At 33.7% G+C, this 16,443-nt stretch overlaps 1 protein-coding gene across 2 annotated transcripts in view; it reads left to right on the top strand.

Moving 5' to 3' along the window:
* NOVA1 (NOVA alternative splicing regulator 1) overlaps positions 1–16,443 on the top strand; it is a 161,873-nt gene that overhangs the window by 124,771 nt on the left and 20,659 nt on the right. The window contains exon 4 of one of the 2 annotated variants that reach the window (XM_075712817.1): positions 10,086–10,157. The exons of the other annotated variant lie outside the window; for it this stretch is intronic. Within the exon in view, the coding sequence (XP_075568932.1) occupies positions 10,086–10,157 (72 nt within the window). The remainder of the gene's footprint in view (positions 1–10,085; positions 10,158–16,443) is intronic. 2 annotated transcript variants of the gene reach the window in all.

The following is a 16,443-nucleotide window of genomic DNA, read 5'->3' as shown; positions in this document are numbered from 1 at the left end:
AAATGTTAATTGTTTTTTTAGACCATATACTAGATATTTTAAAATCTTACCTGTAAGAACTTGAAAATATAATTTACTTGGGATGTTTTCTACAATTTCATATTATGTTATTTTTGGCATCTTTTTGCCTGTTTTACACTGACTTCTTTCAAAATCTATCGGCAATGCAGAATATATTTGCAAGGTATTATTGGTCTAGTATTCTTTAGTTCATTATGTTTTCCAGAACAATTTCAATTTTTAAAAAAATTGCCCTGTAAGAGAATGTGAAATGTGTGTCATACAGGATTTTAAATTATTTTCCATTGTATTGAATAAGAAAAAGATGAAGAAAGAAATGAGTGAACATTAGTAAAATTTTGTCTTGCCTCTCTATCCTGTATAGGATAGACTTTAATTTCTCACCTGTCCTATATGGGAAAAGATTGTTTCGTCCTTCTACACTAGCAAGATTCAGTGTCCTATAAAGTAATTTGGTAACTGTATGCAATTACTTTACTTTGTATATAGTGACATACACAGAATGCTTATATGAAGATGTGTTTGAACAGGATGAGTTTGGAATGATCAGAGTGCTTTAGACGGATGAAACTGGGCATAAGCCATTGTATATGATTTCTAATATTTACTACTATATTATTTTTTTCTGTATATGCAGTATTTTTACACGAAAAATACTCTAGATAATTTATAAGAAAATACTAAAAAGAAAAGCCCCAATTATATAGAAACAGTTTCTCAATTATTAGACATGAAAATGATTATGCCTGAGAGAGAGAGAAAAAGCTGAAGAGATCTGTATATTTAATGGCTTTTCTGCTCATAAAATGTTAAATTTTATGCCAATACTTCTTAACCCAATGGGAAATGAGTGTTTTCTATTACAATGAAAAGTGTTTTTCCCCTTTGCAATGAAATGAAGCTAATTTTTAGGTAAGTCAGTAAGATCCTGAGAAACTAGATTACAGAGCTGTTTAGTGACATGCCTAAATACTTCCTGTCTTGTATCTGAAGTTGATATAGCTTGTCTACAATACTTCTCCAGAAAACTTATTTGTAAAGTTGTTGAGGTTTTTTTCAAATTTTTTTTTTTCTTTTTTTTTAGTTTGGTTGGTTTGGGGTTTGGGGTATTTTTAAACAGTTCCATGTTTGGAATGTTAACTTAAATTCTGGAGGGATGGATTAGTGAACAGAGCTGCTGCTAGTGAAGTTAAGACACAGAGTAAATACAATGTATAACTTATAAGACTGATTTATTGGCTGGCTCTACATCTTAAAATTTAAATACGATACCTGTATACATACAGGTGCATAATAATATGACTGCAAATATCTGGAGATATGCATGCGCATATGTTGAGCAGTTTTAAGCACAAATGAATTGTTTAACTTCTCTTTTAATGAAGCAACATCTATTCATGATAAATTCATACACTATCAATATTGAATCAATAAATCTAAAATCCATTATTTTTACCAGGAAGTGAAATTGTTAGCTTAGTTCTTAGGTAGAGTTTGCAGTGAAGTAATCTATCCTCCAATGTCAGAATATCCTGTATCTTAATGAAAGATACAATACTTCTATTTAAGAAATTAAAAGGATAATATTTTATAAAAGGTAATTGTGATCTAAAACTCCAGTGTTGCTATTTTTTTTTTAATAGCAGACAGGCCATAATTTTATTAAAATGATCAGGATAATGAATAATACAACTCATTTTGAACTTGGCAAAAAATAAGCCTTATGAATTACAATTTCTTCTTTTACACAAACTTTTACATGACTCTTCCTGTCTTAGAGTATTACCCAAGAACTTTGCCACCCAAAGAATCATGTTGCAGATGGAAGAAAGTAGACTTAGCATTTGAGATTGAGAGTTGATTTGAAATAATAAATTTTACCTTCATTAGGAACTTTGGTAGATATTTCTGTTGGGTTTTGAGCTGTTTCTACCAAAAAGACAAAGGTAGTTTTCTCCCTATGAATAAAGATACCTGTAGTTACAACCTTGCAATGCCACCCATGTCTATATGAGCATGCAGCTCCCATTTGTCTATTGTCATTTCTTTGTCCTGGGCTACTTTACTGACACTCACCTCAGAGAAGCGAGCTGAGAACGGAAGTATGTTCTGGCTACGGTTTCAGTGAAGAAAGTCAGTAGGTGAACCCTTTGCTGACTGAGTTTCAGCACTTTCTGTCTTCAGGAAAGGCATGGGTATACATGGAGGCTGAGTCTGGCCTGGCATTTCTCCTTACTAATGGAAGTCATTATCCAAACATTCTGGTGTCTTTAACTTCAGCTTTTTCAGCTTCAGCAGATTTGCAAACAAGTCTATCTGGTTCCTTTTGAGCCTTCTCCACTGCATTTTTCCACATCTCCTAATCCTATGGATTTATCAGTAGATAGCAGGTAGCTCTCTCCTCCAAGCAGGTCTGATAGATATTTAATTGACAAACATTTGCATCTTTTATGTCTACGTAACATAGGCAATCTCTTCATAGATGTCAGCCATCTGCTGTTTCTAAGTATCATTTGACAAGAACCAATTCCTGTGCCCTTTAACTTCCTAGAAACTGCTATGAGCATCTAACCTCCCTTTTCTCTCTTTATTAGTCGAAGTGTCACACCAGCTCTTTCAGGACGTATTGTAACCCAGGAGAACAGAATACAGTTATCATAAAGTGATCAGGAGCCTGAGCTGTTTTGGCTTTGTAATTAGCATACAAAGCTTTAAATTTCACCTCTAAATTAATAGCAGCTGCTCTGAACAATGGAAAAGGATGCATAATGTGGTCTTACCACATCACCTTCTTCAGAAACTATTCCTGCTTCTTTTTATGCTAGTTGAATTTTCCTTCCAGCTTTCAGTTGTTTTACAGGTAGCAGGTGTTGTAGCAGCCTGTCCAGAAAGCACAATGAATCAGAGATAGCCATTGCAGAACAGTGCATTATATAGAAGGAAAGATGTGTGATCTTGTAACTAACTCTGCTTTAAGTAGGAGTTTGCACTGTTTGGCCTTCTGAGATCCCTTCCAACCTGAATCATTCTTTGATTCTATGAAATGTTTAGCTGTTGAAGTGTGGACAAAGGTTTTAGAATTTCTTCCTTGAAAATCTAGAGTAAAACTTTCACATATAGAACTTCCAATTAATGTTTTCACTGGACCCAGTTTCATTTCAGCTTTTTCAGTAGATAATTAACCTCTCATGAGTCTTTTAACTTTTGTTCATTAGTCATGGTCCCAGACATTGTATTCAAAATCTGCAAAACTGAATGTCTGAACTCAGATTTGTAAATTCATGTTCTTCTAGTAAAAATGACTGCTTTTACTTCAGAAATGCTGATTGAGGGGAAAAAAAAAAGGAAACTTTCATAATTTTTAAATAAAAAGTTTTACTTTGAAGTGCTTAAGTAGAACCTGATTTTCAGAATACAGATCTGAAAATATTGGCTTAAATGGAGGATTTTTTTTTTTTTAAATACAGGATATGAGTTTTTCATATTATAAAGACTTGGTAGACTTCATAGAATCATAGAATGGTTTGAGACCTTAAAGATCATCTAGTTCCAGCCCCCTTGCTATGGACAGAGATACCTTCCACTAGATCAGGTTGCTCAGAGCCCCATCCAACCTGGCCTTGAACACTTCCAGGGAGGGGGCATCCACAACCTCTCTGAGCAACCTGTTCCAGTGTCTCACCACCCTTGCAGTAAAGAATTTCTCCCTAATATCTAATCTAAGTCTACCTTCTTTCAGTTTAAAACTGCTACCCTTCATCCTATCACTACACTCCCTAATAAAGAGTCTCTCCCCATCATTCCTGTACGCCCCCTTTAAGTACTGGAAAGCTGCTATAAGGTGTCCGTGGAGCCTTCTCCAGGCTAAAGAACCTCAGCTCTCTCAGCCTGCCCTCACAGGGGAGGTGCTCCAGCCCCCTGATCATCTTCATGGCCTTCCTCTGGACCTGCTTGAACAGGTCCATGTCTTGTGCTGGGGGCACCAGAGCTGAACACAGTACTCCAGGTGGGGTCTCATGAGAGCGGAGTAGAGGGGGAGATTCACCTCTCGACCTCCTAGCCACGCGTCTTTTGATGCAGCCCAGGATATGATTGGCTTTGTGGGCTGCAAGCGCACATTGCCAGCTCATACTCAGTTTTTCATCCACCAATACCCCCAAGTCCTTCCATCCTTAAGAAACCTTCATTGGTTTCTTAAAATGCCTTCATGCCTTCTGATAAGCCTTTCTTCTTTTTACCATCCATTTAAGGCAACAGTCTGTCACCTACATGAACCTTACTAAACTCCAGAATATGAGAAAATAACTGCATTTTTCATTTGAGGTGAATGATAATAAGTAATTTTGTAAATCACTATGTCTCTTCATCTAGTTAACAATTTCTCATAAACTTTTCTTGCTTTTCAACACAAGTGAAGAATCACACCAGTTACCATTCTGCAATGAATAATAAGATACGCAGGTGTGTTTACAAGTTGGGGGGGGGGGGAAAGAAATGCCATTATTTACTAGCGAGACAGTTTTATACATTAGATTGCATGGCAGAAGTTTAGCATTCCATAAAAGTATGTATACTAAATCCTGTCCCTCATGTGCCCTTGACAATTCTGGTGCCAGATCACTGTTCTAATTTTCTGTTTCATTTCACCAGTGTTGGGTATAATCTCAATATGTGTGCAAAACCATGTTTTATGAACACAATTAACATTGTAGCCACTGATTAACTCTTAATTGTATGTGCTTCAAAAGTGTCATGCAAATAGAAGATTTTGTTGGGGAATGAACAGCAGAATTCAACATTGCAGAAATTTTCAGCAATGTTCTGATTCTTAAGAAAATTCTGAAGTTACCTCACACCTTCTGATGGCTTTGTAGTTCTAGTGGTATTTTTCCAAATCCCAAAGTAGCCCAGAATCAAAATGAGAAATTGTCTTTCCCTCTAGGACTTGTGGTTTTTTTATGCAAATCTTAGACCCATATCTTCTTACATGTTTTGATGCCTGTGTCTGGTTACTTACTTGAGTTTTCTGGTATTTCTATAAAACAGCGCCAGGTCTTGTAGTAGTTCTGTGTTACTGTGACAAGTTTTGAGGAAACAGAAGGTCCTGATTCTTCTTTGTTTGTTTTACTGTAATCTTCATCCTAAATCATTCCCTCCATCCAGGGTTGCTCTGATGATCCAAACGGTGCCTGCTGGTTTGCTTTAAGCTCCTTACACCTTCTTGTCCCCAGACAGAACACGAGATAATATTTTGTTTACTTCCTGCTCACCACACTTTTTTCCTTTTTCAAAGACAAGTCCACAGAGTTCATAAATGTAGATAAATTGCCTCTATAAACACCTATAAGTAAGCGTTCCATCTATATATGCTAGCTTTCTTAGTCTTTTTGTCTTATCCTATGTCCTGTGTATTCTTTTACACAAAACTAAAACCAAATGCAGAGAGGATGAATTATCATCAGAATGTATTTTATCTATTCTTTACAGAAGTGAAAATATAGCAAGTAAAATTAGATCACTGAAGTCATCAATGTAGCCTTTTTACAATCTGGATTGTAAATAAATTATTAATCCTTGATTATTTCTCTTTCCAAATTTTATTTTTGAATTGTATTATGTATTTATACAGTTATCACTGAGATGAGAATCATTTGCCAAAGTTATAGATTAAAGGAGTTCACAGCAGGTGAAAAGAAGACTCAGTATGTTTAGCAAAGCAAGTGGTCTGTTTAGAAAGGCTCATCTCTGATACTGTTGAAAGTCTAGTAAGTCAGTCTTACATGTCGTTCAGCACAATGGGGCTTTGCAGTGCTCTCTGTTTCTCATTTTAGCTGCAGAAGGTATTCAACTATTTAATACAATTCAGAAAAGATACCACCTTGTCTTAAAGTGCATTAAAATATTGGCTTAAGCAAATTAGTTTTGTCATCACATTAATTTCAGTGATTTAAAAGCACCAGTATTAATATATGCAAGACTGAAACTCAGTATTAGCTTAGCATTAATAGTAATTTAATGTGGGTAATGTTATTACCAAGATTTCCTTTGTTTGGCAAGCCCTGTAGTGAGAAACTAGAAATTGGTAAACAGTAAATACAGGTTCACCTTCACATTTAAATGATGTTCTTTATATGCTTTCATGTCTCTAACCCTGTTTTCAAATGGTATTTCATTTCCTGCCTTTTCTTTCTACTCTTCTATGTATAAATATGCTAATAGGTACTGAGAATTAAGTTAACTGTCTCAGTACAATATTTATTATCTAGGATGTAAGTACTGAAATTTTTTTAGTATATATATAAGGGTGTGACTTTTGTCATTTATACATAGCTCTGCATCAGGCAATTCATGAAGTCATTGAAAGAGGGCTCAGAGACCTTTTGGAACACTGTGCAGATGGAGTATGTGTATTCTATACTGCCGTGATACAGCTGTATCTTCACTCTGTTACTCAACAATATGAAGCTTGGAAGTGTGATGCTTTGACCATCTTTCTGCACCCTTTAGTATGTTGTGCAGCCTGAGAGCAGTCTCTCACAGTACAATCAATTCTTGTGAGCAACACAGGGAAGAAATATTTTCTTGGACTTTCAGAAATTGCTGCAACTCAAATATGGCTCAAACAGAATTTTATTTCTAAATTTAAGCTCCTTTTTTATTACTTAAAATCTGTTTTCTCAAAATATCTGTTCTAGAAGCTTAAAGTAAAAACAAACAACACTCTCTTACCTGTAAATATAGTCTTCCATTCATTGTCTCATAAGTAATAGAAAAGGAAATAATATTTGAGAAAACAGAGAAGACCAATTTCGCCGTGGCTTGGACTATACTATTCAAGATATAGCTTAAAATACCTGTGCAAGTCTTAGAAGTGGTGTGTGTGGTAGAAATTCCGACAGGCTTTTTTCTGTAACCTTGCCAGCAGTCAACCTGCAATTTCAGGAAAACTTCAATTATAGTATGCATGTTTCAGTCTCAAAAATTGAAAGTCTGTAATGTAAATTCATCTTATGATTTCTAATCACTTTATACATCTCATTCCCAGAAGTCTAATCACTACTAAATTCAAGTGCTTGCCTAATGCAAAACACTTGCCAAATTTTTTAAAAAATTATTCTATGCTGCGTAATAAATCAGAATTATTGAGCTCTGTCCAACTTTCTTCAAGAAGTAATTTTGCCTAAAAGTTCTTGCAAAGCAATTGAGAGTGTATCAATAAATTACTTATCAGTCAGTGGAAATTCAATACAAAATCCAAATGCCTGTGTTTCTTTTTTTTTATTTTTGAGAAATTACTTTTTGTTACTTTAGCATTGAAGAAATAAATAGGTGTGTCTCCATAAACTAATGTATCTCCAGAATTATACAGAAGCATAAAAAGGGATGAATTTTTACAAAATGCTATCAGTTCTTATTTTTATATATATATTTTATAGATACGTATAGATATATAAAAAAATAAAAGCAGTTTTATCAGTAAACAAAGTAAGAGAGATTAAGCCTCAAACACAACCTGATATGCAAAGAAAAAAACACCAAAACCACAAACCAAAAAAAACCTTATTGCTATTTTCAGTATTTTGTCATTGGTATGTATATTTGGAAAAAAAAATGTGTATGCCCGTACTTGGTTCTTGTTCATTAATACAGTTGTTTTGCTTTTAAATGTTTTTATCTTTTTCCCATTGTATTTTAAACAAGCATTTGCTAAAATGGAATAGTGACATGCTTCTACTTAACAGCTGTTATAGTTCAACAGTCACCTGAAATGAGTATCGTCACTCCTTTTTCATTGCAGCCATACATTTCTGTTCTTTAGGAAGATTGATATTAATTGAAAACTGAAATGCTTCCAGTTTCTAAAATTACTTGTGGTATCACTGATTAGGTCATTATTCAGTGTTGAATTGTTCTACGTATTTTCATATAAATCCACTAGTTAGATTTAGTAATACCTGTGAAGAACAAACTATTTTTCCTTTTATTAATTAGCCTAGCATACTGAAACAATACACAGTACAGTATGCCCTAGTTAGCAGTGGTGTGGATCAGATGACTGATTTCAGATGACTGAAATATTTGAGTCAAAATACATTTTCAGAGTTTTGCTGGAGAATAGTAACTTTTTAAATTTTTTTTTTTTTTAGTTCAGGATGAGAGTTTAATATATAGCTGTAATAAAGAAAACCTATCGGGATGAGTTACAGTCCTCTGTTCTGTTTGATTGGGAGTTTGGGGTTTTTTTTTCCCATTAGTTTAAGCTTAAATGATGAAAATCGGTTCACTGCAATTTCAGACTTTGGTAAGAGAGATACAGCATCATCCCACTAAAATCAGAAGTATAATTCTATAATTGAATAGGGTTGGCCCTGTACTATAGTGGAATATGACATTTCTTTTTCTAAATAATTCTAGCCCCTCATGAATGACCCCATGTTCTGTACAGAAAGACATGGGAGAATCCTTTATAATGGTCTTGATTTTCACAATGTACAGTGTCTGCTGACCAATAACATTTTGCCAAACTGCACAGTTTTTATAATGCCCTATACATGGTAGTATTTTTTACTTAAGCCTCTTGAAAGAGTCCCAGTTGATGCTCAAGCTGTATATGTTTTAATTTTGTTTTTATTGTTTTATAACATGAGTTACAAGTTGGAAACACAAAATAAGGATCTGTTTCTTAAGGTAGTTTTTTCCTGATGTGGCTGCTTGTTTATGTACAAACTATGAAAAAATGGATCTTCATATTGCTTAACATACAGCTAAAATATTTGTGTGTGCATATGTACAAGCCCATATTTTGCTAATACACAACTTTATGCATTCACAGTGTCCCAGCTTTCTCATATGCATTAAGAGTTTTAGTGCAAAAGTATGTATACCTATTTTATGAGGGACTGTCAATGATTGTAAGTAACAGAACTGCTGAAAGTGTGAAACTTTGCTTCATTTATTTCAAAATAGTTTTGGGTAGTAATTATATGACCATATGATAAATCACATTGTATAGCGTTTTAACATCTTATTTCTTAAAGTAAAAGTAGTGTAATTTTGGATATTTTATAATATATATCTCAAAGATGTCAAAAACCATGCTTTGAATAAGTTTTGTATGTTATGTTTTGAAAATTGGAATTTTACATTTTTCACTACACTTATAAAAAAAGAAGAGTTATTCTGTCAGGATCTAATACTTTTTTAAAGAGAAATGTGTATATAAAAATTTTAAACAGAGCAGTGCTTTTTTGCTATGTTCAAGAATTAATGTTAAGCATATGTATATTATTTAGAAAACATGATCAATAAATATGACTCTTAATTCTTTTTTGTGTTTATTTTGAACAGAGGCCTGATGATAAGTTATTAACCTTTGCTCAACTAAATGAATATTTTTAATGCTAATCATAAATATATTGTAATTTGTTGTGAAGGTATTAGTTGCATGCTCATCCATCATGAGACTGATGTTTACATTTTTTCACCTGCTTCTTGATTAAAAAAGATTCAATAAATACCTTAGCAGTTAGTATATTGCTAAAAACTCGGTAGCTTCAGTGTAATTGTTGTAAGAAATGGAACACAGTTTGCTGGCTATAGTCCGTGCTATAGAATGGTGCATTCTAAGGTGCCAAAGTAAATCTCTCTAACTTTGCAGACGTTGGCCCTGTTTGTTTGTAGACTGAGAACTGTTTCTAGTGTGCTCATTGAACTTGCTGGAATTTGTGTTTACTATAGTCTTCATTTTCCCCAAGAGGAGGAGAGGAAAGAATTATTCCTCATGTGGTCAGCATATCTTTGAGTATTTATGTGAGTTCACCATCTTGATTTCAAGTCATGAATTTGTTTTTACATGCATAAGCATGCATATTTACATGCATTATTTATCCAATTGACTTTAAATTCCATTAAGTTCCAATGAGTAGGAGAAAGATTTTGTCTTAGGCATTTTTTATTTATTTTAATTTTCTAGTTATGTTACTTTTGTTGGTTTATTTATTTTTTTAACTGTTCAGTCTAAGGCTTGTAAAGGTTGATTTGCTCCTGAACTGCTTTGTTCCCAGACATTGCCATCTTCCCCAACTACCACCAAGTCCTCTCCATCTGATCCCATGACCACCTCCAGAGCCAATCAGGTACAGTATCATCCTACCATCTACACCATACTTTTCACGGGTGACAGCTTGCAAACTGGAGAAAAAGATATGGTGGGTTAAGGATTTATTCGTTCATTCACATATATACACCCATAACCATAGATATCTAACTCTTTTTAGAAATTGGTAAATTGAATGGAATACATTTTTTTCTTTTAATTTGTTTTGTTGTCTTTGTTAAATCTCTGATGAAAGCAAAATATCTTGTAAAATAGTCCTTTTTTAATTTGATTTGATTAATAAATAGCAAGGATACTTGCTGGTGTGTTTGTAGACAGAGTAACTCTTGGTATATGTATGTTTATGTATATATGCACACACGTATTTACTTCCTGGATCATTTATAAACTATGATGGAATTACCCCTAAAACCACACTTAATTAGCTGGATATCTACGTAGGAATGGCAAACAGACTTTATTTATTTGTTTACTTTAAGAATTTTTAAATGTGTTTGTGGACAGTAACAGAGGGGCATTATTTAAATAGTGTATGTAATTAAAAAAAAAAGATTTGAAATGAAAATTTATTTACAAAAAATGAAGTAAAATTAAGTCTTTCTGAAAACATACTAAACACATCTAAGTATGTTTAATTTATGTCTTATTTTTTAAATGCATAAACTGTGCTTTTATCAGTATTTTAATTACAGTCGTTTATTTCTCTCTTAACTGGAAAAAAACATGTCCAGTTCATTATGTCCACAAATCATATACTGTGTATCTTTTTGCCTTCCTTATGAAAATTGTTAAAGTTACTTCATACCATGCTTTTTAGAACTGATTCATGCTTAATAAATACCTTATTCATTTTTTTAATGTACTGTTAAACTTGATGTACTTTGTGTTCAAATAATGTGAGTATTCAGTATGTGCTAACAGTTTTTAACACACTATTTATTTAAGTTAGCTGAATTCTTCTGTCAGATCTTGCACAAATATAGATCAAATACCAGAAAAGTTTTCTTCACAACAAGCTAATTTCCCCTGGAAGTTAACATTGTTGTTAATTACTGATCCACTGATACTTTGTGAACTGCTTAGAACTTGCTGGCTGTATGAACAAACAATTTAACATACATCGGGATGCAGGCATATTACAACAATATATCACATTTTTGATCAACATATGACTGTCTGTTGAAAAGGACATCTAATACAGAAAGTAATGAAATTTAGAGAGAAATTGTACAGATAGAAGAACTACTAAGAAAAATATAAATTGTGATATCCCTCACTTCAATTTGAAAGCCTTCTTCATCAGTCTGCTTCCATTCCAGCAACAGTTATTTGGCTTCATCATCATTAAATAACAAAGATAAAATCTTTGCCAGCAGCTAGGGGTATTTTATGAACACTCTGTTCAGCCTTTAATCTCTTTCTTAATTTTAGTATTTTGTGTATTTTAATTAGAAGATTTTGAAAATGTTGAGTGCACAGATCTTTTTAAAAGTGTTCTTACTATTTTTCCTTTCTGTGTTTTCTTTCCCGCTTTTTTTTTTTTTTTTTTTTTAAATTATGAGTATACTCTGATGATCATTATGTGGAGAAAAAGGAAGAGGTGCTTTTATTTACAGGAAATACTATTTGAGCATGCTGTTTAATTAGCATCAGAGAAGTACCTACTTTGCGTCTGTTCTATGAATTTCGAATTATCAAAATTACGGTGTAGTGTATAAACTTTAAATGACTTTTTAATAGCTAAAAATACTTATTTTTATAGAAAGTTGTTCTGTGAGAATATTCTCAAGTGATATAGCTGACTATCCAAACTAATGGAAATGTATGCTTTGTGTCCTGCTTATATCCCACATTACACCTTTTAATGCATTTTTTTCTTAACCTGTGTTCAATTCAGTTTTCATACAAACAGTCAAGATCCCTTTTGAATAGCATTAAAATTGTATATATGAAGAAGGGTAATGAGTTCCTTGAGTGAATTTTGGAATGGTTTTTATCATTAACCCTTGATATTCCTACTGGTTCCTACTGGTTTATAACTATTTTATCCCTCCTAGTGTTTCCTAGTTGTTTCTAGACATTCCAGTAGGAATGACAAAGCACATGAGAAGGCAATTAAGGCCTTTCTATTCTTTCTAGTGATAAGTGACGTAGCTGGCAATTGTTCCCAGACTGTAGTAGTGATTAGCATTCAGCACCAGTATATCGACAAGTATCTGCACTGCGGCTGTCACATGAAAATAGGTTCCAACACAGTAATCTCAAACCTGTCAGTAGTCATGTAAGTACCCAATAAGAGAACATTAGAGAACAACAACAAATGTTTCTTTTGATATATGGTTGTGTAAGATGATTCTCAATAGAAAATAACAGTTCAGGTATGGGTTCTCTCACAAGATGTTATATTAGGATAACAGGAAGGAGCTTATTTAACTGGATGGATGTCAGGAAATTTAGTGTTAAGGTGGGAGATAAATTCACAGCACACCCTGTTGTGTGGATATAGTAGCGTATCAGGCTTAAGATTATTCAATTTTCTATAATATTTTAATTGTAACAAGTTATTTTATATTAAAGATTAGCAAGGTGATTAAGCAAGGTTTACGTAATGCTTAATGCTGGGCTGCTGTTGGAGTGAGATTTTTAAACTGGGCTGGAGGACTCCCCATAAGTCATTGCAGTTAGAGAGTTGTCGAGGATTGGTGTTGGTGAGCATACCTGATGGTTTGATCCTTCCCACTGCACGAGCATGTTGGTTGTATTCTCCTGACAGAGTTTGCATAGTGGGAAGAACAATTTCTAGGCATGCTTTTTACTGCAAGAGGAAAATAGTTCTGCCAACAGAGGTCAGAGGAAGTTGGGCAGGAAATCTGGCTTGTATTATGTCTTCCTTTTAATGACTCACTTTGCCTCCATTCATATGAGATCATAAGTCCTTTGTATGGCAGTTTTGGCTCTTGTTGCATTGTTGTTTTTTGAAAAATCCAGTGTTCATGAAACTACTCATTTTATGACTCTCAAGAAGAGGATAGTCTCTAAAATGTCTTATATAGTGGAAGAAAACAGTTCCTTCAGAACTGTCGTGTGTTGTGTTATACTGAATTGCCATGGACGCAACAGAAACCTCTTGTGTTGGAAGTGGTTTTTTCTTTAGTTCTTTGTTCCAGGAAGATATACATCTGTCAATATTATTGTTGTAAATGTCTTGTTTATTTTTTCAGTAGAACTTCCTTGGGCCTTTGTTCACATTAAAAATCCATACACTGCAAACTTTCCAAGGCAGAAAGAACCCAAGAGGCAGTAGAAGTAGGGGCATTTCAAATAACTTTCTTTTTTTCCCCCTTCCTGTCTGCCTATCACTGAAAAGAACTCAATCTTTTAGATTGTACTGTTAGACTGAGAGCTTCTGTGTTACCCCCTCATGAACTTTGTCAGCTTTGTTTATAACAGAACACTGACAGACATATAGCTACAGTGGTAAAACTGTTCTGCTGACGCCCCTGGAGCTGGCAGAATATGGCTTTACTTTTATTTACCAGAAGGAGGAAATCAATTTTACTTTTCCACAGTACATCTCAAGTGGGAATTTCATCTCAAAAGTGATGAATAACACCATAAACATCATATAAAACGTGTTTGCTTTTCCTCTGTAGAACCTTGTAAACGTAGAAGTTTTAATACTTATTTTAACAGTTAAGTGACATTAGATAGACAAGTATTTCTATAATTAAATTGCTTACATATTTCCTTTTGTTTACAAGATTATTTTTTTCTTTTTATCTGCCTGCTTTACTGATGTTACTGTTATTTTAGAGGGAGAAAAATGATTGCTATAAACCTAAGCTTTGTATTTCTCCTTTGTCTATTTGATGTACACCTAAAAATGCAGTTGCAAACCCCTGTATGTTTCCTTCTTCAATTCTCCCTTTTTCCATAAGATTGATACCACTGCTGACCTTTACTGCTGGCTGTAAGAGAATAAAAGGCCAAAACACACATGCCCACTTACAAGTGAGTCAGGAGAGTGATGGATAGGAGTCCTTTCCCTTTCTCTTATAATTTAGATAGGCCTAAGCTTAGTAATGTAGTAGGATTTATCATCATAAACTTTGTGTCATTAACTTACTATATAAACTTTATTTTATTTTTACTTTTTTAAATGCAGTAGTTTTTCCCATGGCATTTACATTTTTTTACAATTATACTTCTATTTTGCTTCTTTGTTGTTGCACCTGAAACTCTCATTTTATTATTTAATATAGTGTAATACAAATTTTGTGGAGTACAGATAGATGTAGGATTTGTCCATTCAGTCCTCAAGGTTTACAGTTTTTTGGAGCATATCTAAGTCATCCGGTTGCTGCAATGTCTGTAATAAATAATAGTTTTCAACCTTTTTACATGATGGGACTGAGCCAGTTTTCTTCGTGCTGCCTGTACCCAGCAGGTACAGCACAAGCGTGTGGCTGTTACAATCTTGGTATTAGGAATTTGTACTTTCGGCTTATATTATCTCTTTATTTTATGCAAAATCTATAGCTTGCAATGGGATATAATAGTACACATATAACTAGAGACTGGGGAATTAATTGATATCTATAAATTGTAATGATTGATGTAGATGGTCTCCCTCCTTTCCGGTTTTAAAGAACAGTCCTATCCCTGTCTGTAAAATGACTTGCAGAAGTATAATCTTCTCATTCCTGACAGAGAGGTAGAATCTGAAAATAGAGGTTGTCTGTAAAGCACACTGACAGCTTTTAAAGGGTTGATGAACTCATATCACTTATATTTAATATATAATTTGTTGTGGGAGGTGGAAGAAGAAATAGGAAAGAAGCTTTGTTTTAATCTTCTGTTATAATTAGGACATGGAATTTTAAATATGTATAATATCCAACTTCAAATTATAAAATCTTTACCAGTAGATTAATCTTGAAGTACAAACAGTGAATTTTAATGATGATCTCAGGATACTAGGTAGCCATCATAGGCCATTGAGATACTATCTCTATTTGACTTTGAAAATTTGTTGTGAGGGTTAAAGATATTCTGTCTCTGATTCTTTATCTGCAGTATTGATCTAATTTTAATTCCCTAATTTTCATGTCATTTCTTACAGTGGTATTGAGAAAGTCTTTTCTTTTTAGGTCTGTCACAGATTGACTGGTGCTGTATATGTATCGCTTGATCTTTCCAAATCTCAGTACTGTGTATTTAAAAGCAAAGTCAATACAAAGTTATTTAGCACTCTGATAAAAGGTGTTGTAGAATTAAAAAACTGTTACTACTTTGATTTGATTGGTCAGAATATTTGCTATGGTAGTTCTCTCTGAGATAAGAATTTGACCTTTTTTCAGCCTGTCAGATTGGTCATTGATAAATACAACCATTTTATTTACATCCAGAAGATGATAGCCAAGTTCACGCACAAAAGTAATGTGCTGTTTGAAAGAGACTTCATCTAATAGACAATGTTTCATATGGACCCATCACTAAAGAATTTAGTACACCGGATTCTAAAATTATAAATACACGAAGACCACAAATATAATAAATTATTAATATATTAAGCAAATATATTCTTCTAATTATGGCATCATACCATTTTTTTACTCACAAGTAGATGCATAAGAAGGAAATCAGGTTTGGTGTGGCAGTGGTGTTCAGAACTATGTGATAACTGTAAAAACCTCATCATAATGTTTAGGGGAATAGAGTTGAAGGAATAGGCCCTGTATTTTGCTGACTTTTTTTGGAAGGTTCCCAAACATGTGGTATCCTTTTGCTGCCTACAGAAAAATTCTTCGCATAATTTCTCAGCATAGTGTATCTTTTTGGTTAAGTATCAGCAAGGACTTTCATCTTCAGTTTTAATAGTTATTCAGCTTCACATTCAGAGTTTGTTTCTGTTTAGGTCTTGCTATTGCTACCGTGGACTTACCCAGTAATAATTTTGACTCCCCATTGAACATTGTGCATTGTAACATGATTGAATGAAAGTGCCTACATTAGGTAGAAAAACATTTCTCTTTCTAGTGTGAGAAAACCCTTATATTTCACATTTGTCGATAATTTTATCAATTGTGAATTCATATCTGAAAAGTGACTTTTTTGTTTCAATTTCATAAGAAGACCGAGTTCCCTTTTTTGATTGCAAGTTGCTCATGGCACACTGTGAACAGCATGTAATAAATAATGTTTGAGATAACATATCTAGAAAGGGCTAGGAAGAATTATTCCCCTGTTGAAGTGAGAGGACTTCAGTAGATGTTCCAGTGCTTCAGAGGTAACCTTTCCTCTGC

This window comes from Pelecanus crispus, chromosome 6 (genome assembly GCF_030463565.1).
Source record: "Pelecanus crispus isolate bPelCri1 chromosome 6, bPelCri1.pri, whole genome shotgun sequence".
NCBI classification, from domain to species: domain Eukaryota; kingdom Metazoa; phylum Chordata; class Aves; order Pelecaniformes; family Pelecanidae; genus Pelecanus; species Pelecanus crispus.
The sequence above is the reverse complement of the archived record's forward strand: the minus strand, read 5'-3'. Positions and strand labels throughout refer to the sequence as shown.